The sequence below is a fragment of the Pogoniulus pusillus genome, chromosome 7 (genome assembly GCF_015220805.1).
Source record: "Pogoniulus pusillus isolate bPogPus1 chromosome 7, bPogPus1.pri, whole genome shotgun sequence".
NCBI lineage: Eukaryota > Metazoa > Chordata > Aves > Piciformes > Lybiidae > Pogoniulus > Pogoniulus pusillus.
In genome coordinates this window covers 32,525,724-32,550,430 of record NC_087270.1, presented here as the reverse complement: position 1 = coordinate 32,550,430, position 24,707 = coordinate 32,525,724, and the positions used below count along the sequence as shown (strand labels likewise).

At 41.9% G+C, this 24,707-nt stretch overlaps 2 protein-coding genes across 2 annotated transcripts; one reads left to right on the top strand and one right to left on the bottom strand.

Moving 5' to 3' along the window:
* The first annotated feature begins 295 nt into the window (after window positions 1-295).
* MSGN1 (mesogenin 1) lies at window positions 296-817 on the top strand. The gene has a single exon (XM_064146850.1). It carries the CDS (start codon window positions 296-298, stop codon window positions 815-817), a length of 522 nt encoding a protein of 173 aa, XP_064002920.1.
* A 2,893-nt stretch (window positions 818-3,710) lies between these two features.
* On the bottom strand, window positions 3,711-24,049 carry LOC135176931 (zona pellucida sperm-binding protein 2-like). Its single transcript, XM_064146410.1, has 21 exons — window positions 24,001-24,049; window positions 22,394-22,486; window positions 20,839-20,966; window positions 20,040-20,183; window positions 19,326-19,409; window positions 18,259-18,426; window positions 18,094-18,190; window positions 17,779-18,002; window positions 16,743-16,896; window positions 16,460-16,668; window positions 16,253-16,370; window positions 15,880-16,085; window positions 15,297-15,414; window positions 14,492-14,661; window positions 13,679-13,752; window positions 13,474-13,598; window positions 9,188-9,377; window positions 8,647-8,788; window positions 8,291-8,387; window positions 8,074-8,152; window positions 3,711-4,523 (listed from the first exon to the last, which is right to left on the bottom strand). The coding sequence occupies exons 2-20, from the start codon at window positions 22,479-22,481 to the stop codon at window positions 8,079-8,081; spliced, it is 2,610 nt and encodes an 869-aa protein (XP_064002480.1). The 5' UTR covers window positions 22,482-22,486; window positions 24,001-24,049; the 3' UTR covers window positions 3,711-4,523; window positions 8,074-8,078.
* Between the last annotated feature and the right edge of the window lie 658 nt (window positions 24,050-24,707).

Here is a 24,707-nt window from a genome sequence, read left to right as displayed (position 1 = left end):
GCCTTAATTGATTTAGTTGCAAGAAGATAATCTTTTTTTCCTCCTTTCTCACTGTTGCCTGTTAGCTTAAAGACTTTTTAGCTGAAGGTTGATAATTATCATTGAGAAGAAAGTAGCACGTCAGGAGTTCATTTTCCATCTTAGCACTTGTGGCGCTCCTTTGAACTCCTCTCGCCAAACCCACGTTCCCACTCTGTCACTTTCCTCTCTCCATCATAAAAAGGCCTCAGGAGCCGGCAGTTCCAGCCTTTGCTGGCGGGCAGAGGACATTGCTGCTGCTGAGCGCTCCTCCAGCATGGAGAAACTACATGAGACGTTGATAAACATGGAAGATGCTTTGGGTTCAGAACACCCTATCTGCTTATCATCCTGGGACTGGAAAAATGCTGCTGGAGCTTTTGAGCTGCACCCTGTCTCATCTCCACACAGCTTATCCCCAACGCCTTCCTTCGAATCCTACTCATCATCTCCTTGTCCAGTAGCGGCAGAGACCCCTTATGGCGGCAGTAGCAGCGGCAGCAGCCTGGTGGGCTATGGCCTGGTGGACTTCCCCCCTGCCTACCTGCCCAGCCCTGGGCAAGCTCGGCTGCCCAAGGGCACCAAGGTGCGGATGTCTGCTCAACGCAGGAGGAAGGCCAGCGAGAGGGAGAAGCTGCGGATGAGGACCCTGGCTGACGCACTCCACACGTTACGCAACTACCTGCCACCGATCTACAGCCAGCGGGGACAGCCCCTCACCAAAATACAAACCCTGAAGTACACCATCAAGTACATCAGTGAACTGACTGAGCTCCTCAACAGCATCAAGCGGACATAGACTTCACCTGGAGCACCTGGCCTGACACCCCCAGGGCCATGCAAACGAAAAACCAGGAAAATTGCTTCCTCAAAAAATGATGGCCTGGGATGTGAGGGAAGGACACAGGGAGGAGAGCAAGGGTCACCATTGTCCAGAGGACGTGATGTTGGAAGGTGATGTCAGATTGCCTAAACAACCTGAGCTGAAGGTTGCCAAGACAGAAGTCTTGCTTTTCACTTTTTCTTAATGCTTTTTTTGTGGTTGTTTTGTTGATGTTGATTGTTTGGTTTGTTATTTTTTATTGTTGTTTGAAATAATAATCTGCTAAGAAACATTAAAACTAGTGTGATACGAAAGTAGAAAAAAAATCCCCAGCCAGCCAGTCTTCCTTGGATTTATGTATCACTCCTCTGACTGATCTTCTGTTTAATAAGGCCAATAGTCAATCCAGAGGTTTTTAAACTGAATTTGTAACAAGGAAAGGACAGCAACACTGTAAGAACATTAAGTGTATTGATTTGTAGGCACTTTAACACTAGAATGGTGAAGAACGTACATGTATATTTAGTTCAAGTATTGTCTATTTATCCATGTTTTCACTGTACCTAAAAATCAAGAAACTAAGTAATAGTGAGAACATCTTTTCTCCTAAACAAATAAATACCAGTGTCATAGCCTGTATCTTGTGTTATCTAACTGACATATAAGTAAAGTCCAGCAGTGACTACTAAATAATGGAAATGAAATATAAGCAAACTGACATTTTGTATAGCTAAATTGCTGTTAGACCTTATTTTCTTTATTAATATATATAGAAACATATGCTGCTTCAGTATTTAACATATAAGACTCCCTTGCTTCAATACCTGATAAATGATGGAAGACATTGTTACATCAAATTGCTATAACAAATATTACTAGGCTGAGTTGTCTTCCTTCTCTCTGACATGAAATAAATCAGTTCATGTATCATAAAGATACAACAAACAAACAAACAAAGAGGATGTAGTCTTCATCTTTGAATTTCTTCTGACAGGTATCACACAAATCTCACCACATTACCCAAAAATATGGGTTGATTTTTAAAACTCATTGCAGACTGATTCAGAAGGCTTGGCTGAGTACAGAGTGGAACAATACCCGGGGCTGAGTTGCAGGGAGCTGATTAAGTGAGATTAACCTTTTCCTCGTGCAAGGCACAGAAAACTCCTGGCCCTGGCTCTAACAGGCTTGTCGCACCAGGATGGATACATCAGCATGTCTGTGTGGAGCAGATAGTTTAGGTTTGTGGATAGATCCTGTTTTAGAAAAGCTGAAAAATGGAAATTTTGTTGTGTTGTTGATGTTTTTCTCTATTCCTGTTTTGGTTTGTTTGGAAGGAAATACAATTGTCTTTGTACATTTCTGTGCCCAAGGTTCAGTCTAAGCTGACTCAATGCTCTTCTTACATGGTACATGTGTACTGGTGCAACCAGTATGATAACAGCATTTCACAAAGGCAGCTACATTCATATTATACAGGTAGCAATGTCACTGAAGTTGTAACCCCATTGAAACAGATCACACACACTTCTGTTTTATTTTATCTCATGTTACATTATTCACAAGCTTTAGTGTTTCAGCAAGAATAAGTAGGAAAAAGAAAGCCCTATAAAATTGTCTCGATAGAAAAAAAGTATGCATATATGAGACAGCAAGCATTAATGACAGCATAGTGTTCCTCAGTATAAGCCTATGCAGTTTATTTGGATTTGAATAGATCAAAAGCCACACAGACAAGGTCAGTCTGGATTATATGTGGCAAGGGAGGGAAATTTCCCAGTGCTCAGGGTATCTTGCACAGAACAGTAACTGGCTTTTCTCAGTCATTGTCATTGACAGCTGTAAAGGTAAGCCACCAGCAGATGCAGGGGAAGAGAACCCTGGCATTCTGTTTATTGAATACTATCATCATTCACACATGTAGCAGCTGGGTAGACTGTTTATGCTTGAGAAGACTATTAACCTTGTTCTTTAAATCTTCCACATCCGAAACTACAGGAAATGACTACACCATGTAGCTCTTTAGGTGTAGGGAAACACAGGGTCATGGTTAAAGCAGAGAAACAAGGACTTAGAAAGACCCACTTTTGATACTAGTTTATCTATGACCTTGAGTGGTCATCATCCAGCATTGCTGCTTCAGTTTACCCATCAACAAATGAAGATTGTGATAGCTAATAGCTTCAGAAAGCTGTTGCTCATAAAGATAAGTAATGGATGCAGAAAGACCACCTCAGTAGGATGTACTATGAAGATCTGAGAGATGGTTTGGGGTCAGCATTTCCTGCCATCCCAGAGAAAGTGTCATGTGAAGGTCCTGAATGTGTTATGCTACAGCTTGTTAAGTACCTGTAGAGTTCCTCTGTCTCCCTGCAAGTCCAAAGTGAAGCAACAGCTCTAACCACAAAAACAAGGCTTCAGGTTTTAGAAGTACACTTTACTGCTGGTGCCAGTGAACCAGACCATGTCTCTACTTAATCCCTAGTCCCAGAACTCCAGTGGCTCTTATGGTATCGTGAAATACTTTTGAGCCTCACTACATCGTGGCTGCTTCTATGCAGAGTTTAGGTAACAGTCTACCCTAACTCGCTTCCTGTTCTATAATATACTGTGTTCTTAACACTGTTTGATTTTTGATTTGTTTGATCTACTTTCAAGGTACCTCTTTCCACCTGCATGTGATAGGAAAAAAAAAAGTAACTAAGGTCAAATCAGAGGTGAGACAGATGGATCCTACCAGCTATTTTCATGAGCAGCATTTCACATTCAAAGCTGCACTCTTCTCTCCACTCTGGGTGAATTGATGATGGGGATACAAGATACGACCACAGAGAAAGTGCTGCAAGTTTCAGAAGCCAGAAAAGAGAGGTGCTTTTGCCTCACAGTCATCCTAATGCTTTTATTAGGGAAGAGTAACACACAGCAGAGCAGGCAGTTGCATATAATGGATTTTGTATAAAGTTAACATTTGTGCTGCGGGAGAGAGGTGGTGCCACTATCAACAGAGTGAAAATAGTATTTAGATTTCTTCCTGTCACCCAGCCTAGAGGCTCCTCTGGTGCAGCTGAAATATATGCTGCTGTTTTACTCAGCATAAGGTACACTAACAGAAAGGAGGAAGCCTTGTAGGTCAGATACTAGCCCAAGCTTGAAGAGACTTGTATGGCTTCACCTCTCCAGGGTAGGCTTTCCACTTGAGTTCAAGAGACCGACAACATCTCTGCCCACCTTATAAAAATGTTGCCATGTGCCTGCCAGCAGCAGTAACACTTAAATACCCTGAAAGTGACAAGGAGGCCAAAGTTCCCTTATGATAGGAAGATTAAGCACCTCAAGTAGAATATTTGTCAGTGGTTAAATTTCACACATGGAAGAAACTCCACAGGCAAGTCCTAGCTCTTCAAATTGAAGAAATCACCCCTACCCTCCAACAAAGCTGGAGCCACCCTCTCACACACAGAGCTTTGAAATTCTATGCTAAGGAGCACCACATAGGTGTCAAGAGGTTTTATGGTTACACATTTGGGCTGCACATAGGTGTGCCTGTGGGGGAAGAAAGCCTCCTGTGAAAGGACTTCGGCCAGTTCCTCAGGAGAGTTGTTTATCTGCTGGCTACCCCAGCTCCACATTCCCTCTTCTAAGGGGTGCCAGGAGATATTCCTCCAGCTTTTCAGGGCAATAGCTGAAAAAAAACCCACAACAATACACATACAAGTCCAGCTGCTAAGGGGCAAGCATCTGACCATTCTCCAACTTATTTACCATACAACCACAAGCATTACTGCATTTAACAGATGGGAAAACATAATTCTGAATAAAAGTTCCAGCACCCGATAAAAAAAAGCTTCTTAGAGCTATAGAATTTGCATCCAACTAAAACCCCTCTCTGATAGAGCTCCTAACTTTTTGCTACTTTATGCAACATCATGAGTCTGGGTTTGCTCTACTTATTACAATACCAAGTACTTTAAGAAAGCAGATTCAACTTATGCTTTAGAGCATTTCTTGCAAAACACATACTTGTCTGGGATTTGGGAAATCTAGCTGTTGCTTTTTAGGCATTTCTGGACTTGCATGCACAAAGCAATTGTACAGGAAGGACTGGTTAAAGACTCAAACAGACTTATGTGGCAGAGGCCCAAACTTGAATCAAAGCTTCTCACTGTCAGAGTATGTTTTTGTCTAGATATAGGTGCACAGCATCTACTCTTCTACTGAAGACACTGAGATTTAAAACAAAAAGAGTGCAATACCAAAAGAATAAAATTAATTGGGCCAGAAAGCATAAATCAGTTTTCTTGATTTTTCCAGCATTAGTAGTAATTTGTTGCTGCTTTGAATCACAAAAGAAGCAGAGTTTTAAAATGGTAGACATAGTATTGGCTATAGTAAAAATGAGATCTCTGCATTTTTATCAGTGACCAGGTATAGTGATGTTACTTGTAGCACTGACTTAATGCCATTTACTTCAAACAGAAATAGTGGTCTGCAATGCTCTTTTATCATTCCTATTTTCCTATAAAAAACGAATTGCAGACTTCTCTTATCATTCACCTGCTGAAACTGCAGAAGACATTAAGCATAAACAAAGAAGATTGATCTGTTTTCAACTTGTGTTAACAGAGATATAAAGACAACATCCCAAATACCAGAAGAGAAGCGTGTGGTTGTAAAATATCCACTTAAAAGGAAAAAGGGTGTTGATACAACACTTGAAAAGGATTTTTATATATCTATAAATATATATAAAACCAGGATGGCAGTTCCTGAATTTTAGTATAAACAGACACCTTCGAGGTGTCGAGTTTTCCTGTCATGCCTAAAAGATTTTACTGATATTCTTAATGGGTTGCATGTCTCACATGCTATTGGAAAATGTGGTAAGAAGCTCCCTATAAATCTTAGTCCAACCACAGCAGGGAATCTCCTTGAATTTTCCTATACATCAAGAAGGTAAAGGATCATCTTATCTATTCACACTTCTCATATTTCAAAATAGCCCTAAGCAGAGTTTTTTTGTATAGCTAAAGAGTAGAGCTACCTGGACATCATGTTGCTTTTTAACAACTCCTAAATTTCCAACAGATCTACAAAAAAAACACCCCACACCAAACCCAGGATATCAACTAATTTATGAGAAGAAATGAAGATGCCTTACATAAGATTGTAAGTACTAGATTTCTGTTCCTAAGTGATGGTGTCTGAGTTTTTGTCTGAAGGAAAGCATTAGAAATGGAGGAAGCTATAGCTAAGACCAAGTTAATAGTGCTGAAATAGGTTACCCAGCCTCACAACTGGTTCTCATAGCAGTCCCTAACTGCTATATTCCTCCTCCTTTCAGCTTTAAGAGGGAAGAAGATGGATCAGGTTACCCAAGGTAGCCTACACTGTGTAGGTAGAACATTGACATGGCAGATGAAGATTGACACTCCCTTATCTGGAGAAAACAGTGCATAACACTTTCAGTTTTTGGAGTACAAATCAGCATAATGTAAGACACACAGGGAAGTCACCACATCACTTAAGTGCCCGTGTTCTGTTAGGTGCAGAAACTTAGCAGCACCTTACAGGCACATCCTTTGATTTCCCAATAGATTGTGCTTGCAGACTGAGAAATAGCTAGTACACAACCCACGGGGCCAATGTAGGGGAAAACACTAAGCATGAAATAACTGCCTTATCAAGTCTGCTCTCAGGCTCATATGATGTGTGTTTTCCTTTGATTCCCATGATATTTACATCTCATTCCTCAATATCACGGGTGCATGGCTTCACCTACCACAGGAGTAAGAAAATAAGATTCCTTTAGCAGAGCAGCCTTCTCTGTTAGAAAAGTCTCAGTGCATAGCTAGGTACTTGACATGCCCCTCATCATGAAGCCCATGGAATTTTCCCCAGAAATTACAGAAAGACATCTACTACATATATGCTTAGCAGACAACTGGAGGACAAACAACACACATGTGAGCTTGAAATTATAGCGCATAAGCTGTTTAGTGGGATCTCTGCACAGGTAGTACAGCAACAGCCTCCAACCTTTTAGTCACTGTTTTTTCACAAAGTGCAAGTAGATTCACAAAATAAGTTCTTGCTCAAGTTCATCTCCTGAAATTCCCTGTACCACAACTCTATGTCATATGAAGTTACAAAGAAGACGTTCATTACTGTATCTTTAAGGGATAGAGATTCCTGTTAAACAATAGCTTTGCTTAAAGCAGGAAAATGCAATATTGAATTGGAACTATTTTTACATCACTGTTCAGAATTAAAAAAGAAATAATCAAGAATTTTAATTGCCTTAAAAACAGACAAACAAATAAACATCCTCCCCCAACCAAAAACCAACCAACCAAAATCCTAAAGGAAAAAATTCCCAAACCAAAACACAACTCAAAACACCTCATTACAAACTGAAAAATCCAAACAAAACAGGTAATGTGACAGGAGCTCCTAAGCATCATACTCTCTAGGAAGGAAGAATCCTTCCTAGAGTCCATACGTTATCATCACTACTACTACAAGCCTTCAGTAAAAGATATCCATTTAGACTGACATCTTGCTCAGCTAAGCAGTCATCAATGCTATCTGTGAGCAATTTCCAACCACCTATGGAAGGCAGTTTGACATTGCAGAGCCAAAACACTGCAGCCAAATCAAGTTTACAGCTTTGCTGTCAATAGCCACTACAGGTTCAAATACATCTTGCTTCAAAATACCTGACATTAAGTGCCCCACAATCTTTCTGTCAAATTGAAGATTAAAAAAAACTCAAAGTGTTTTTCAGTTGACTTTGCACCTGTTGCCACCATTCTTTCTCTACCTTAGAACAGATACTTCCAAGTGACCAGGCACAAGTTTTGCACACATTAGCTCAGCAGACTAGATCATATGCACATCACACTAGACTATTCAATACTGTAGAGCAACATGAGAGAGCAACATACTAACTTTAAGTTAATGACTAAGATAGAGCCATACAGGTTAGCTGACCCTTTGAGTGGACACTATCAAGATGATTTCCCAGTAGATACTTTCAAAGTGTATTCACTTATAAGTCTTGGCAGGACGTGCTTGCTTAGACCACCTAGCTACAGCTTCATAAAAATGGGAAATTCTTGTTTAGTCTCTGTCAAAAGCCCGTCCATGTATTTACCTACAAGCAGAAAAGTCTGTAACGTTGCAGCAGCAATATCCTTGGCATTTTAATAGTGTAATGTAAGACTGACACTCACCTCTGTTAGTAATTTTCCTTCCTAAGAAGCACCGCTCCAGATGAGACTTGCCCACGTAGAGGTGGTTCTGCACTGCGATCTAGTGAGATATTTCAGCTTTCAGTTTCCTGTATAGCACACGCTAGGACTAGGAGTCTGTCATCTGACAGCTTGTGAGAGTATGTGCCACATTTCCAAGCAGAGCCAGGAGTGACTTAAGACATGACCATTTTCTTACCAAGTCTGTGTTTCACAGGACTGCATCTCCTTGAACAAAGAAAGCCTGAAGGTTGTTGCACAGTGCTGCAGATCACCACACTGCAGTGGAAATACAGCTACGAGACAAGAATACATCCGCGTAGGCAAGATCTATCTGGCAAACATCTGCTGCACATACTGACCTCAAAGATGATGTGAACACTAAGTGGATAGTCTTCACATTTACTGCTCTGTGGTATGCCTCCTAGAAGGTGGCTAAGAGCCCCAGGCAGCACTGGGAGGGTAAGACCTCACAGAGCATTTTCTATGTGCACTGCTCCAAGTTTACATGTTGAAGCTGTCAGGAGCACGTGACAGACTACAGAGACATCTCACCTGCTCTTGTAATACTGTTGTGTCTTGTACAAAGGTGAACATTCTCACTTCAAATCTCTTCAGGTGCTGAGGAAATTTCACTCTGCGGCTATAGTTAACTTCATGGAAGACAGTTTTATAGGAGTCCTTGCTGTTTTCACATCTTTTCAGGAAAGGAAAAGAAAATGTATCTACTCTAAACCTTGATCATGTTAACCAGGTCTTTAAAACAAAGCAAGGTGGTGAAATAGAAAGAAATTTCCCCTGCACGGTAGGGGTGTGGAGAGCTTTCGCATTCCTTATGCCTGCTTTTGGCAGCAGTGCTTCTTTTTCTCTCCTTCCATCTGGAAGCTGTCAGCTAGAAGCACTTCTGGCCACCCCCATGACCTGCTGCCACCAGAAGTCAGCCACTGTGCTGATACTGACACCCTAGCATCAACCGCTCCTCAGGACAAAACAATGCATTCAATCTCACTTCTGTCCTCTTCCCCTTTCATCTAACCTAAGATTAAGAAGTCTTATTCTGAACGGTTACTAAGTACAGGAGAGAAGCTCTCCTTACCCGTTTAGAAGGATGTGCCACTGTGGGAGACTCTCCTGGCTTTGGGAGTTGGCAGCCCAGCAGTCAGCCAGGTTTAGTTCCAGTCTCCTATCCTTAGGCTGAAGCAGTTCAACTTCAAAATACAATGCTTCCTTCAGGTATTTTACCACAGGGTATTCTGACTCCTGGTAGGGCTCCACATAAGATTTCTCTAGAAGAGAGTATTTGTATTAGAGTTTCCTTTTTTTGCAGATAAAGCACTCACAAACTTTCTGCTTCACTCTTCTTTCCACCACCATTGACTTCAGCACAGTAATACTAAAACCTAGGAAAGTCTATGAACATTAAAAAATGGGGGCAGGATGTCATTAAAATAAGAACTGACAATGAAAGCAAAGATCTTAGGTCAGAATACCAAATATGGCAGTTTGGGTGTTACCTGCCCTCCCCCTCCAACTCTCATGAAATCACCCAGACTAGCCTCAGTCAGCTGGAAATGAAGAAATGAAGCTTTATACTTACATCTTAGCACAATATACAAGCAGGTCTTTAAAATATATACAGCTGTATACAGAAATATACAATACAGAAACACAACACCCCTCCCAGAAACTAGAGTTCCCACAAGGGGCTCCCAAACACCCTTCCACCTTTCCATCCCTCTACCTTATCTTAGAGTTTGCCTTAACAAGGTGAGTTTGTGTGGTGGAAGGTCCAAATTATGCCTAGAACACATATCCATCACATGCCCTAAACACCTGCCTGGAGAAGCTGAGGGAGCTGGGGTTCTTTATCCTGGAGAATAACAGATCTTCAATCAAGGAAAAGGAAATAAATTTGAGATACAATTCAAGAGAGATGTTGAGATACTGGAATGTGTCCAGAGAAGGGCAACAAAGCTGGTGAGGGGCCTGGAACACAAACCCTATGAGGAGAAGCTGAGGGAGCTGGGGGTGTGCAGCCTGGAGAAGAGGAGGCTCTGGGGTGACCTCATTGCTGTCTACAACTACCTGAAGGGAGGTTGTAACCAAGTGGGGGTTGATCTCTTCGCCCAGGCAATCAGCAACAGAATAAGGGGACAGAGTCTCAAGTTGTGCTGGGGGAGGTCCAGGCTGGATGTTAGGAGGAAGTTGTTGTCAGAGAGAGTGATTGGCATTGGAATGGGCTGCCCAGGGAGGTGGTGGAGTCACCATCCCTGGAGGTCTTCAAGAAAAGCCTGGATGAGGCACTTAGTGCCATGGTCTAGTTGACTGGATAGGGCTGGGGGATAGGTTGGACTGGATGATCTTGGAGGTCTCTTTCAACCTGGTTGGTTGATTCTATGATTCTTCTTCCCGGGTGGAAGAAGCGGGAAAGCAGACAAAAGCTTTGGCACCTCTCAGTCTACCACAGACACTGTATTTGGCCTTGTTTTGCAGCTTGCTTTGTTTTGTGACAAACACAGGTCACGATCCCAGGCCTGTGCAGCTTCCTTTGTTGGAGAAACAATTCAGGACTGGTTCTAGAGGTGGTTTTGCCTGATGCTATTGGTCAAAGACACTTGCCAAAATGCTTCAAAACCTCGCAAACCTGCTGCTTTGCTTTTGTTTGCTACTGGTTTGCCTCACGACACTTTGCGCTGCGTGTAACTGGGGACTTACCTACGACCAGCAGCCCTGACCCTGCCTGATCGAGCCCGAATACAGGTAACGACCTAGCAACGAGTCACGACATTGGGACTTGCCGGCCCGCTGATCCGGCCCGAGAGCCGACTCCTTGCTATACACAGCACTCAGTCAAACTTCTCCAGCCCGCAAAACCAGACCCAGCTTTGCCCAGGTGGCTGCTGACCACCTGGTAACTTCCCGAGAGCCACGGAAGACTTCTCTCGTGTCCATGGGCCTTCTCGGAGGACCTGCTCAGTCTGGACTCAACAAGCAGCACAGCCCCATAGCATCATTACCACGTGAAGCCCACCACTCTTAACCAGTGAGTAACCTAACTCTCTTTACTCAAGTTGTGAAAGCTTATGCTTAAGCTTTAAGCGGCAGTGTGTGCTGCAAGTCTCTCTCGTTAGAAACGTTTTCTGAAGGCTTTCCTAAATCATTTAGCTTGACCATATAGACACATTCTGCAAGAGAGTTTTACCAACTGCATCATAGCATCCGTGTGTGTTAGTTACAAGTAAGTGTGGGGAAAATTTCTTTGTCTAATTAATAAACTATTTAATAATTTTACAGTGGCCTCATTACAGTTCACTCCTGGCCCAGATTCAAACCCCTGCATAACAATTTGCAGGATCGGCCAGGGGGGTTAGAAAGCAGAAGAATTAGATACACTGAAAAGCAGGCCAGGCAGAAAAGTACAGGAACCAGCTGCAACAGAGAGCTCCTGCAACTGCTATCTATGTCGTGTGTTTTTGTTTTATGCATATTAGAAAGCCTATGAGTGAAGTAGACATCACCATTGTTTCCTTTTCACAACCTACAATCTAATTCTTCTCACTAAACATTCCAGTTAGCTTCCAGCTAGCACACCAAAGATATTCCTCCTCCTGCAAAAACCATTGGAGTAAGGATGCTTATTCAGAATTGTCTCTATAAAGGTACTGGGGGACAAAAACAAAGAGTGAAAAGTCATCCATGACACTCCAGTCAGGATAGGGGTTTTATTTAGGCTTCACTTATCCCTTTGTGCTAGTTTGAAGCAGGCTAGAATGTTTTGGTGAGAAGAACTAGATCATAGGCTGTGAAAGGAAAACAATGGTGATGTCTGCTTCACTCAGAGCCTTGCTGAAGAAGAAACGAAAACATTAGATAACACTCTCACCATTTTGTCTCACTCTGCCTTGGGCTTCTGACTGAGCTGCATCTCTCTAATACACCCTCCACTCACCTCTGCTTCTTAACTTCTTGGCTGAACCTCTGTTCTTCCTTGGGACTGGGGTAAGGTTGAGAGGGGTAGGGGGAAGGTGCAGGGGTGGTTGGGAGCCCCTCCTGGGGACTCAGGTTTCTGGGAGGGGAGTTGTGTTTCTGCATTACCTTTTACCTTGTATATTTCTGTCTATAACTGTATCTACTGTAAATATCTGCTTGTATATTGTGCTAGCTATAAATAAATAGCTTCATCTATATTCCCAGAGCTGACTGAGACTAGTCTGAGCAATTTCTAAAGTAGGGGGGGTGGGCAGGGAACACCCAAACCATCACACCCTTTTTGCTAGTGTAGTTAACATTTTACAGTATGTAGTTTCCCTCTGACATAGGTGCAAATTATTTTGTTCAGGGCTAACTCTGCTTAGCATCACTTAGGAAATTGATTGGAGAGAGACGCTTTCATCAGACACTACACAAGACCTTTAGCATGCCTGGACCAAGCAGGAAAGCCACACATCAATGGTGCTAAATCTGATGTACTGGAGACACTTGATCGTTTATGTTGTATTCTGGAATGATAATGTCTAGTAGAGGCCTTAAAGCAAGTTTCCACATCATCCTTGGAGATACTTAAAAATTATCTGGGCATGGTCCTGGGCAATCTGCTTTATGTGGTCCTACTTGAGCAGAATGAATGAACATTCCCCCCTTCCAACATGAACATTTCAGTGATTCTATGGAGTCATAGCCAGTCAACCAGACCACGGCACTAAGTGCCTCATCCAGGTTGGAGGAAACCTCCAAGATCATCCAGTCCAACCTAGCACCCAGCCCTAGCCAGTCAACTAGACCATGCCACTAAGTGCCTCATCCAGGCTTTTCCTGAACACTTCCAGGGACGGTGACTCCACCACCTCCCTGGGCAGCCCATTCCAATGGCAAATATTTCTCTCTGGGAAGAACTTCCTCCTAAATTCCAGTCTAGAGCTCTCATGGCACAACTTGAGATTGCATCCCCTTGTTCTATTGCTGGTTGTTTGTGTTCCAGGCCCCTCACCAGCTTTGTCACCCTTCTCTGGACATGTTCCAGCACCTCAACATCTCTCTTGAATTGAGGAGCCCAGAACTGGACACAGCACTCAAGGTGTGGCCTGACCAGTGCTGAGTACAGGGGAAGAACCTCCCTCGTCCTACTGGCCACTCTGTTTCTGATGCAGGCCAGGATGCCATTGGCTCTCTTGGCCACCTGGGCACACTGCTGGCTCATCGTCAGCTACTCTCTACCAGTACCCCCAGGTACCTTTCTTCCTGTCTGCTTTCCAGCCACTCAGTCCCCAGCCTGTAGTGCTGCTTGGGGTTGTTGTGGACAAAGTGCAGAACCCTGCACTTGGCCTTGTTAAATCTCATCCCATTGGCCCCTGCCCACCCATCCAGCCTGTCCAGGTCCATTACCTCTGAAAAGCTTCATTGAAAGAGCAAGAGAGCCAAACCATGGCGTAATACTGGGTGGTGGAGTCTTAGATTCATATTTGGCATCAAGAGTCTGCTTGATTGCATACCAGCATGCAAATTTCAGTCTGAGGGAAAAAAGTTTAGCATTAGCTTTTTCAAATATTGAAATACCTTGAACAATGTTCTTCTAGAGAATCACACTTACTGGTATACTGGTGTATTGGTGCCAGGTCTGAAATAGAGGACATCATTTTCATATTTCATAGTTGTACTATTGAACTGAAAGATACACATCAAACAAAATAGGTTACTTTGCTTTTCACAGAACATCCACATTCCTTCGCTTGACTGGCAGATTGTACTGAAGGGTACACTTAGAAATGATCAGAAATCACTGACCAGCAACCCCATGTCTACTGAACTGAAGCAGATTATAGCTGACAGCTATGCCATAGCCAGGAAGAAACAGTTTAAGGCTAGCAATACCTCAAGTACAACAGAACACCTCAGAAAGGGGTCTAAGAAAAATAGATCAGCTATTTTCAGAGTCTGTGTGCAGCACAAGATGCAATATTCACACAAGCAAGCTGCATTTGTGTTGACCTGAGTTTAAGTATCATCTGATCCCTTTATGTAGTGTAGTTTCTATTTATGCAGTGCTTAGAAAGCAGGAACAGGGCCCACTGTAGTCTTGGGCCAGGTAATCATTAGCAACACTTAAGCAAGTTCTGCAAGGCACGAATGTATCTCAACAGCCTAAACTCACATTCAAAGCTATTACCAAATTCAGGTGTCAAACTGAAGGCTAGTTTCAGAAAACACCTCAGAAACAGCTACTAACAAGTAAGAACTTCTGCCCAACTGAATTTAATATCCTCAGGAAAAAAAGATAGATATACTACTTAAAGCTCTGATAGGTTCAGATTTGAGCAGAAGCTGAAAGACTCCACCAGTTCTAGTAATAACCCTGCCCTAATGCAAGTAAGCTTCATATGACTAAGCTGCCTTCTTGTTCTACCTTTCTACTTGTTCCACAAGTGTTCACATTGAATTTGAAGGTTGCAGTCTTCTCTGTCACTAAATTGGGTTTGCACCTCCTGTCCCTCAAGACAAGCAGGCTGGTGTCCAGGTCTGCAACTCCTAGCAGTTTCAGTGCAGTAATAACCACAGTGCCATTGGGCAAGCACTCTGAAAGAAAAAGTACAATGTTAATATACATCAGGACTCAAACTCCTTTGTTTTGTAACCCAGAACAAAGAGGTTCTGCTTGGATGTGACGGCAAGTTTTTTGGCAGCTCATAAGAACCAAGTTTTGAGTATGACTGTCTTCCGTACTAACAACTAATTTCCTCAAGGTAACTTCCAGTGGAGCATGCACTACATGAAAAAAAGCTGTTGATTTTATTTGCCTGTATTCTCATAGGAACTCTCATCCTGTCCCAGGAGGATTTTTCTAGCCAAGCATATTCAATACTGCTGAGTAGCTTTTAGAATGATTAAATTACATCCCGATCCTTCCCTCATCCCATCAAAGAAACATTTGAGCCCAAACATCAACCATCAAACCTCTTTCAAAAAGCTTCATAATTTTGGAGGTGTGAGGGGAAGTAGTTTCCCCATCTCTTTCTCCACTCCTCTACTAGACAGGATAGTCACTCCAAACTAATTTGACTTGCTTTGTCGTGCGTTACTTTGTAGGAAATCCAATAGACAAAGAGACTATCAACAAGTATAAATTCTAAAAGCATTTCAGACTGCATGGGCTTGTGCAACTTAATTATGCAACTCAAGGAGCATTAACAACTAATCCACCAAGTAATTACGTATTAGCTCTGAAGAGGAAAATATGCAGGAAACTGAGAAGTCTCTCCTATTGGCAGAGGTGATGCCATCCTTCAAGGTTAAGTGGAGAGAAGCCTTTATTCCAGAGATATTAAAATCCTAGGGATGACAATCACAGGTTAAAACAAGAGAATAAAGAAACAGTGTTTAACTGGAGCACTAAAAAAAACAAGTGGGCAAGTCATCACAAGCTAAATGTAATGATATTTGATCAAAGTCAAATCCACAGGCTAGATTTCTATTTGTTTTTTAATCTAGAATCTCACACAATGAGCTTTTCCAGTCATTTTGAGGTAGAGTGTAACACAAAATCCCTTGCATGTGCAGTTACCATTAAAGGTAGCTCAGCCTTACAATGCAGTTATTTTTTTTCTTCATACCTACTCCTACTAACATTGACCAAGGGAAACACAAGTGCTCTTCCAAGGGCAAAAAAAAAAACCCTCCTGTACTAATTCTTTGAAGCCTCTTGAAATGTTATTTAATCTTCAAGGACATAATATACTATGTTCATATTTCACAGATAGAGCATGCCTTTTAATTGCTGCTTGGTAGCATCCTTACCTCATAGTTCACATGGGAAGAAAGAAAAGGGACAGAGATTGCCAAGTGAGTGCCATTGTCCCTCAGGCTGTAGTTGTACTTTTTCACAGTGTCTGGGGTCAGGTGCCAGTCTGAGATGAAAGGTTGCCAGTTTTGGTCCACATTCCCATGAGTAATAGTGAGATGAAGGTTCCTCCCATCACAAAATCCTGTTGCACTGGGCAGTACTGTAATACAGTCCAGAGTCAGACAGCATGTTAACCACCACTGAAGTTTAAAAGGGTTTAGCACTGACAGTATCACTGGCTGAAGTTAGCCCAGTTAGCAGCTGAGTTCACAGCCAAATTGGTTGCAGCCAGGTTGGTATAGTTTTGCCCGAGTTTTACTAGTTTACCTGCATCTTCAACAGCTGACACAATTCTGACTGGGACCACAAAGGTCTCACTTGTTGGATGGACTATGAATGCAAGTGTGACATTCAGGGTGTGCGCTCTCTTGTTTGCTCCCACGTACTAGGAAAACCATAGTTAGCAATGAAAAAAATCACCAGGTGTTATCACTATCTCTATAGCATGACATGCTCCAGTGCTTTAGTACACACCTCTTTCTTAACACTTGTTACATCAAGTGGGACTTGTATTGCATAGGCTTTGCTTCCATTAGGATATCTGATCTCATCTATTAGATATCCATGCTGAACAGCTTCAGGCACAGCAACAGTTGCTTCCTCCATGGTTAAGTTTACAAGCTCCACATCTGGGAGGAACGTTCCCACTGTCACATTCATTAGTCTTGCAGTCAGATTTGAGTCTAGAAGAAACACAACAGCATTAGGCTCTTAACAATACAAAAATCCCCATCAAATTCAACATTAGGCTACTTACTGTTGATTATAGCAAGTTCTACTTGTTCAAATGGTGTTTCTATTTCTTTGATGATGGTATGTTTGGTTAGTCCCCATTTGTTATCTTCCCACTGATGTTCTAAAAACACATTGATGGTGTATTTTGCCCCATGCTGTCCACTGCTCACAGATGTCTAGAATTTCAGATTAACAGCCTTTAGTATAATGTAGTTCAATATTGAAGTTTTATTGTAGCTTTGTTGTTGTGAGGGCAGAGAGGGTCTGGGGCACGTTTCCTAGATCACTTGTGGATGCCCCATGCCTGGAAATTTTCAAGGTCAAGTTGAATAGGGTTTTGAGAAACCTGGTCATGTTGCAAGTGGGGTGGAACTAGATGATCTTTAAGGTCCCTTCCAACCCAAATAATTTTATGGTTCTATGATCTCAAGGTCAGCTAGAGCTATAGCACATAAAATTGTCTCAGGTCAGGAATCATGAACTCTTAAGTGGCCCTTGCTGTGTCCCTGAAAGTTTAGATTCTCTCAGAATACTCAGAAAACGTTGGAAAATTGTCCCCTATTCCCAAGTACTAAGCAGCAGAGTGCTATATTGCCAGAAAAAGGGCTCCTCCTGCAACTTCCTATCAAGTTCATTTGTAACATTTGCCCAGGATTCAGTTCATTTCAAGCAACCAGGTTTGAATGTATAGTCTCAGTCCATTCCTGTGCCACAAGATCTAGTGGACAAATAAGTTGTTTCCAGACTTAAACGGTATGTGTAAAATACAACAGAATGCTTGCATACTTTACAGTCCAGTTAGGATTGTCTCCAAAGAGTAGGACTAAGAGGCAAAAGCTTCATATTAACCTTGGGCAGGAGACAAATGGATAGCTCTGTGATATTCTATCCATCTTGGCTTGCAATAAAAGATCTTCACAAAGCAGTGCTTGCAGGAGCAATCTTCCATCAGGTATTTTGACATTTTTAATATAGCTTTTTCTTTCCTCTCATCCCCATCCCTCACTTAAAGGGACTGTTCATAATAATAAAAGCATAAGTCTTAACAAGTCACTAACCTTGTAATAGCCACCTTCTGCACCTATTGGTATCTTCATTGTAATTGCATTTAAATCATTCAGTAACACATATTTCCTGGAAGCCATTTCTTCGGCAGAGAGTTTATGTAGATCCACACCAGCTTCAATGAGGACATCCTTAAAGCCTGTCGCTCCAGCAGAGAGGGATTGAATGTACTTTGGAACAGTCCAGGTGATTGTTTTAGTAGTGTAGACCACACCATCTTAGGGACAAGATACAACAGCTGTCAGTTCATTAGTTGTAATTTGGTCACTGTACAGTTAAGCGTTGGAGTAAGCTGCTGCATTTCTCACCTACAGGGCATGCCATAGCAGTATCCACCATCACGATCATCCATAGCTGTTTGTAAAATATACTTGATCTCACTGAAGAAAAGTTAATTCCCTGATCCTGTAGGAAAATATTTGGTTAGACCTACACAGCCTGGCATCTTGCTGGGACAGAATGAGCATACCAACCTCAACCAGCTGAATTTGCCCAGCAGTGTGTGGTATTCGCAGCAGAACTCTGGTGTCTGTGATGTTGAGTCCATAGCCTGCACTCCAAGCATCACTCACAAGCAGAGCCTTTTTCTTTTCTGGCTGATGAAAGACTATTTGCCATATTGAGGCTTCTCCTGCTTTTGCCTGCCCAGAAGAATTCATCAACAGTTTAGACATGTGTTCAAAGTAACAGATTTGCTATATGTTTCTTATATTGAACTGCACAGTACATTTGTTGGCTTATTTTAAATATTACTAGTGGGATACTATTCCAGCTTTCCACCACCCACACATACAGAAAACTCTCCATGCTAAACCGAGCAACTAACTGCACTGCTGCATTGCAAATGCAGGGTTCAAGATGAAAAAAGCCTATCCATTGGTGACTCTAAGGCCATGGGGTCTTAGAGATGGTTCTTATCACACCATCTCTTACCTGGAGAAGAAAATTTCTAGGTAACTTGAGAAAACAGTTTCCATTTGCTCCTTGGAGACACAGCCTACAGCTATTTGTACTTCTAACATCTAAAGTCTGTGCACTAAAACACTTGGTACAGAAGTTCTTCTCTTTCTACTCGAGTGCATTTTGAAAGGACATTGAGTACTGTGTGAACATATAACACAACCATCCTTCTAAGTAGCACTAGCTTTTACTAGGATGAAAATCTGTAGTAGGCTGAGGGACTTGGGGCTTTTAAGCGTACAGAAGACTGAGAGGCAGCCTTATCAATCCTTGTAAAGATTTAAAGTGTGGGTATCAGGAGGATGGGGCCAGGCATTCTTCAGCGGTGCCCAGTGACAGGACAAGAGGTAACAGACACAAATTTGAACATAGGAAGTCCCAGCTAAATATGAGGAGGAAGTTCTTTACTCGCAGGGTGGAAAAGGACCTGAACAGGCCACCCACAGAGGTGGAGTCACTATTTCTGTAGTCATCCAAAACCCAGATAGATATCATCCTGTGCAACCTGCTTTATGTGCACCTGCTCTCTCTCTTCAGAGATCCTTTCCAACATCTGTCACTCGGCAATTCTGTGATTTACCTCTGGAAAAGCAGAAGTCCAGTCTACAAGTTCATCTTGAGTGACGTCTTTCACAACTTTTGGAACCTCCCTCCTGACAGAAACCTGAAAGCAAAGAGCCTCTTTAAGAAGATTTCCTTGTTTTCAACACTTCAAGTCTTTTCCTAGAGAGAGGTTTCACAGTATTACAGTATTATTAGGATTGGAAGAGACCTCACAGATCATCAAGTCCAGTTTCCTCCTGCTGTAAATGATGGCTGAAGGTGACATCATGAATGGTGCATTATCTGTGCTCTTCTTGATTTCAGCTTCTTTTTATTTTCCACCTATCTTTCCTTTTCTACTTCTAGTTAAGGCCAGGAATTAATTCTTGACTCTCATGTTAGGTATCTTTCAGAAGAGCCCTTTTCCTCTCTTCTTTGCATTTCTCCCCAGCAAATTAAGTAGGAAAATTTCCTTCAGAGACTATACATTTCTGTTACGTCCAATAAGATTTGTGGAGACAGCATTCAGTGAGTCCAATTCATTACCTTAACCTTCTGAATACTCATAGCTCTATTGGTTATTAGTGATGTCAAGTAGGCTATATAAGCACAATGCTAACACATCACTAAATTCAAGATGTATGTTGTGCCTTTGCTAGCAAGTTGTTCATGGTGGGGCTTTAAAAATCTGTTTCCAATATGCATTCCTAGTATTTAATCAGCTCCAAAGAAAGTATCTTCCAGTACTTACCTCCATGTAGTTACTTTCACACACTAACTGTCTTGGACTCCATGGACTATAGCAACATCTTGCACTTTTCAGATGAGTTGTAGCATTTTTCATGTTAGGAGTATGAGATGCTTTGACTTGTAGAGTTACTATGAACACATCTTTCTGCATAAACAGAGAGAACACTTGCTGGTTGGAAAGGTTTTCTCTAGTTAAGTACAACTTATGAACTAAGTAAATAATAAAACCCACATGCCAGCCTCTGCACAGAAGAGCAATTCCATACTGAAGCACTCTTGCTTTCTACTTGATTAACTGCAAGAGTTACATGCATATCGGTGTATAAGTGCACAGCAACATAATTTCTTTGGGAGAAGAGTAGACTTCCATTACTGGGCAAAAAAGGCTTCCCAAGATACAGCTGATCTTGTCTTTTTTATGACATAGTAGCAGTGACCATTTAACACAAGTAGCCAAAGGTTTAGAACTTTTACCCTTATGTGTCTCTGACATTGAATATTAGAGCAGAATGCAACACAGTTGTCAGACAGAATTCCCTAGTTTTAGCCAAGAGAAAACAGCTGCCCTTCAAAGGCATGTGTGATATGCTTCTTCACGTGTTCATCTATAGGCCACTGAAATGTCAATACCATGGAATATTCTCCAACCTCTGGATACATTTGAGGAGAATGAAATAATTTACTGCTAATAGATTTTCAAGGTGGGACACCTCAGTTAACGGCTATCAATAGTTTTGTGACCTATTGCATAAAGGTTATATACAACAGCACTAGTGTCAATGTGTCTGGAATAGACTTACCTCTAAGTGAGAATGACAGCTTAGTGCAGAAGCACGAAACTCAATGTTGTTCCAGTTGCTGTAAGTTACTGTATAGCCACACTGTGATGCCATGGCCTCATCTAGCTCCCAGGCTATGCCAAACTGATCTATGGGCAGTCAGTGGAGAATTGTGTTAATGAGTGTAACTCTTGCTCTGCAAACTCCCCTAGTGACCTGTTCTTGCGCCAGGGTCCAGCTGCATACCCTAGGCTGACACACGATAATTGCAAAGGAGTGAAAGAGCTATAACAAGGCTATAGAAATAAGAAAGGTAAAGTCACAGAAGACAGGGACAAGAAGCATTAGCAGCTCAAGGAATGAAGATGAAAACTATCAACACAGAAAGCCACTATCCTAAAGGGACAAACCCCCCAGTAACCAGTCAGTTAAGACAACAGTGTCAAAGTCATCAGGATTGAGAGATGATGACAACCACAGCAACATCAGGAGTCTGGACCTGTGCCAGCCACAGATCACATTTCTCTCTGATGCCTGGCTGGTCAGGGTCTCCTCAGTGGTCTTATCAGGATGGCAAACACATTAAAACTTAGCTTGATTTTTTCAGGCTACAAAGCTGGCTTTGTGTTTTGGGCCTTTTCATTTTATGTTTTAGATCCATTCCTCTCCTTCTCAAATAATTTCTTTATACTTTCAAGCTGTACATATCCCAGTTACAGGGTGTCTATGGGCTGCCCAGGGAGGTGGTGGAGTCACCATCCCTGGAGGTGTTCAAGAGAAGACTGGATGAGGGCACTTAGTGCCATGGTCTAGTTGACTGGCTAGGGCTGGGTGATAGGTTGGACTGGATGATCTTGGAGGTCTCTTCCAACCTGGGTGATTCTAGGATGAAAATGCCTGAACAAAGGCCATATGTTAATCAGGTTTTTATGTAAGTTTAACAGTTTACAGAGATGGATGTTACCTGTCTAGCTAGAAATAGTCAAATACATCTGTAACCTAACTAGCATGGAGAGAGAGAGAGTTCAAGGCTGTGTTTGTATTTTGTGCATATTATCTTACACCTGATGTTGTTTATTGCCCCAAAGCTATCACACCCTGCCCTTCCAGAGTGCTCTGTGGAGCTTTTCACTTGAATGCACCACTTGTTTGCTCAATCCACAGCCAGAGGGCCCAGCTAACTCTTCTAAAAGTTCATTAAGTATTTATATGCCTACACCAAGTGCCTTAACTGCAGGCAATGAAGACTGAAAGCCACAAGTTCAAAATCAGCAATGTAGTGCCAGCCTCAACTAGTGAATTTCCAGAGCAGTGTGTGCTATTGCTGGGAAACAGTTTTGCCAGAAGGATAGTGTTGGTCTATTTTCATGCCTAGAAACTACCATGTACAATTCAGTTTCAGTCACAAAACAAGTCTGTAGGACTTCATACAAAAATAAAGCTACAACGAGGTATACAACCTGTTAAGCTCTACGATCTTTGAATAATCCAGGGAATTCTAATACAGGAGAAGTTCAGAAATGTTTAAGCATTTCACCATGTGCAATTCCCTCTGCGTTTTTCTAGGTAAACTTACCAAGAACAGAAAAAGATAAATATTTGTCTTCAAAGTATTCTGCACTCAGTGTTATATGCAAAACGTTCCCCAAGCACTCTGAATTCATGGGTCCTGTGTTGAACATATTGAAAGGCTAGTAAGTAGGAGATTAAGAGTAACATACAAACAGAAACCTGTTACTTCCAAGATTACTTTAAGTCAGTGTAGTGACAGCTATATTACAGCATCTTTGGTCAGGAGGGGTTATGATTTTTTTTTTTTTAATTAGGTAATGTTTCCAGGAGAAAAGTCAGCCCTAAAATTAGTATTTCAGTAATGACTCTGTCTTGTCATCTGACAGTGTTAACTGAAACAGCCAGTCATGGAAACAGGATTTTGGAACAGGGTCAAAAGAATACTAAATTGACTGCCTTACCCTGAACACCTTAAATGGAATAAAACAGAACAAGACAGTCCTTGCACCCTCCTGAAAAGGGGAAAAAAACAGTAACCCCTAAATCAAAGAAATGAAACCAACCAAAACACAGAACCAGAAATCTCCACACACATCTATGCACAAGAGAAGCCATAAACTGTCTAAGAGTGAGGAGCAGTCACCTCAACTACCCATCAGCCTACTCTATTAACCTGCTTGATGATCAGTTGTCTCATGCTGCAAAAAGACCACACGGGAGGCAAAGAGGATGGCTTTGCACAGTCAAATCCCAAGCTATCACCACAGTATAAACCAAGCTATGGCTGCCCAGCCTCTTTAAGGCAAGAAGGAGGTACAAACTGTTCTATACATAGAACTAGAGACCACAGAAGATGTTCCATTTGGCATGCATTTCTCATAAATTGGCATTTGTTGTTTCAAACAGAAGTTCCTATGGCATAGCGAGCTGATATCAACTACATCTTTTGTAGTAGTGGTGTACTTCAGGGACTGAGAGGATCCTTTTTCCTAGAAAGGTCTGCACTATAGCCTTAAATTAACAAAACATACAACTTCCACCCCAGACACAGTCATGCTGGAGAACATGATACTGATTAGCATGAACTTGTTGTGCCTGTATTCCAAAGCTTTATTTGCTGCAGGAGCCATTTAATTGCTCCAAGATGGATAAAACCCCTTCCAGCATATTTTAACTTTGACCTGTGCTAAGTGCTAACATGCTTATATAACACCTGCAGTGAGTAGAGCAGATAGTCCTAGAAACAGGTCTTTGTACCTGCTGTTCTGTCACCTGCTCTGTTTTGTAAAGAAGTCAAAGCAGAAAACAATTTCAGTTAAGAAAACCATTTCTCCTCAGGCAAAGCATAGCATTTAAAGGATCATTGCATGACCAATGACAATAACTATGCTCATGAGAAAGAGAGCAATAAATTTCTTATCAATTAATCAGTGCTTGTTACCTGAGTAAGGAAAACAAATATGTGCTCAATGAGGGCATATAAACCTCAAGAGATGCTATGAATAGTTGCATCATGAACAGCCACCTGCATGTTTGGAGCTTCTCAGAGAAGTTTGTAAGTATGGCTTTCACAAGAGCTTCAGATTCTTCTGAAATAGACACACAAACACTGATAATACCTATCAAAAAGCTTGGAAATTGTTCTCTGAAAGCAGTTTACAGCAGCATTACCTGGTTTCTCTTGGGTCCATATTTCAAAGACCAATATCCCTATTAGTAGCAGCCTGTAAGAGAAGACAAGGATCAGCAGAAGAGCTTGCTAACAGATTTCTGTTCTGGCCTGGATATTAAACAAGTTTATAGCTTCAGGTTCAGCATTAGAAGTCACAAAATGGGATTTGTTTTAATCACCACTAGAAAGGTAAGCCAGTAAAGTTAAAGTATCTAACACCTGAGGTAAGACCATTTATGCTTAGTAGCCCCCCAGCTCTCACCTCTGCACCAGACTCAGCCCCATGGTGTATTTGCTCAGCCTCTACCTGTGGTGCTTTTTCTTTTATAGTCACATGCAAACAAAAAGTCTCCTTCACCAGCTTTGCAGAGAAGACAAAGTACTCCTGTCTTCTCAGAATCTTAAGTTAAAAAGAAAGTCTGCCACCTTTATACTGATGAAACTAATTTTCAGCTGTTTACACTTCTATGAACTTGTAATTCATGTCATTTGTTCCTTTGCTTTACTGATTAAATTTGCTCCAAATGAGGTCTCTAGGTCTCTCATTTTGATGGCTGCCAGCTCCTAACTATCAGGTTCTCAGAGACACAGTAGGATAACTGGGGCTGTTCCCATAAGCCACGTGGCAATTAATCGATTCAGAGTTACTTCTCTTCACCTGGTGTTGGATACCTGATGTCCACTCCACCATTCCATTCTGCAGCTG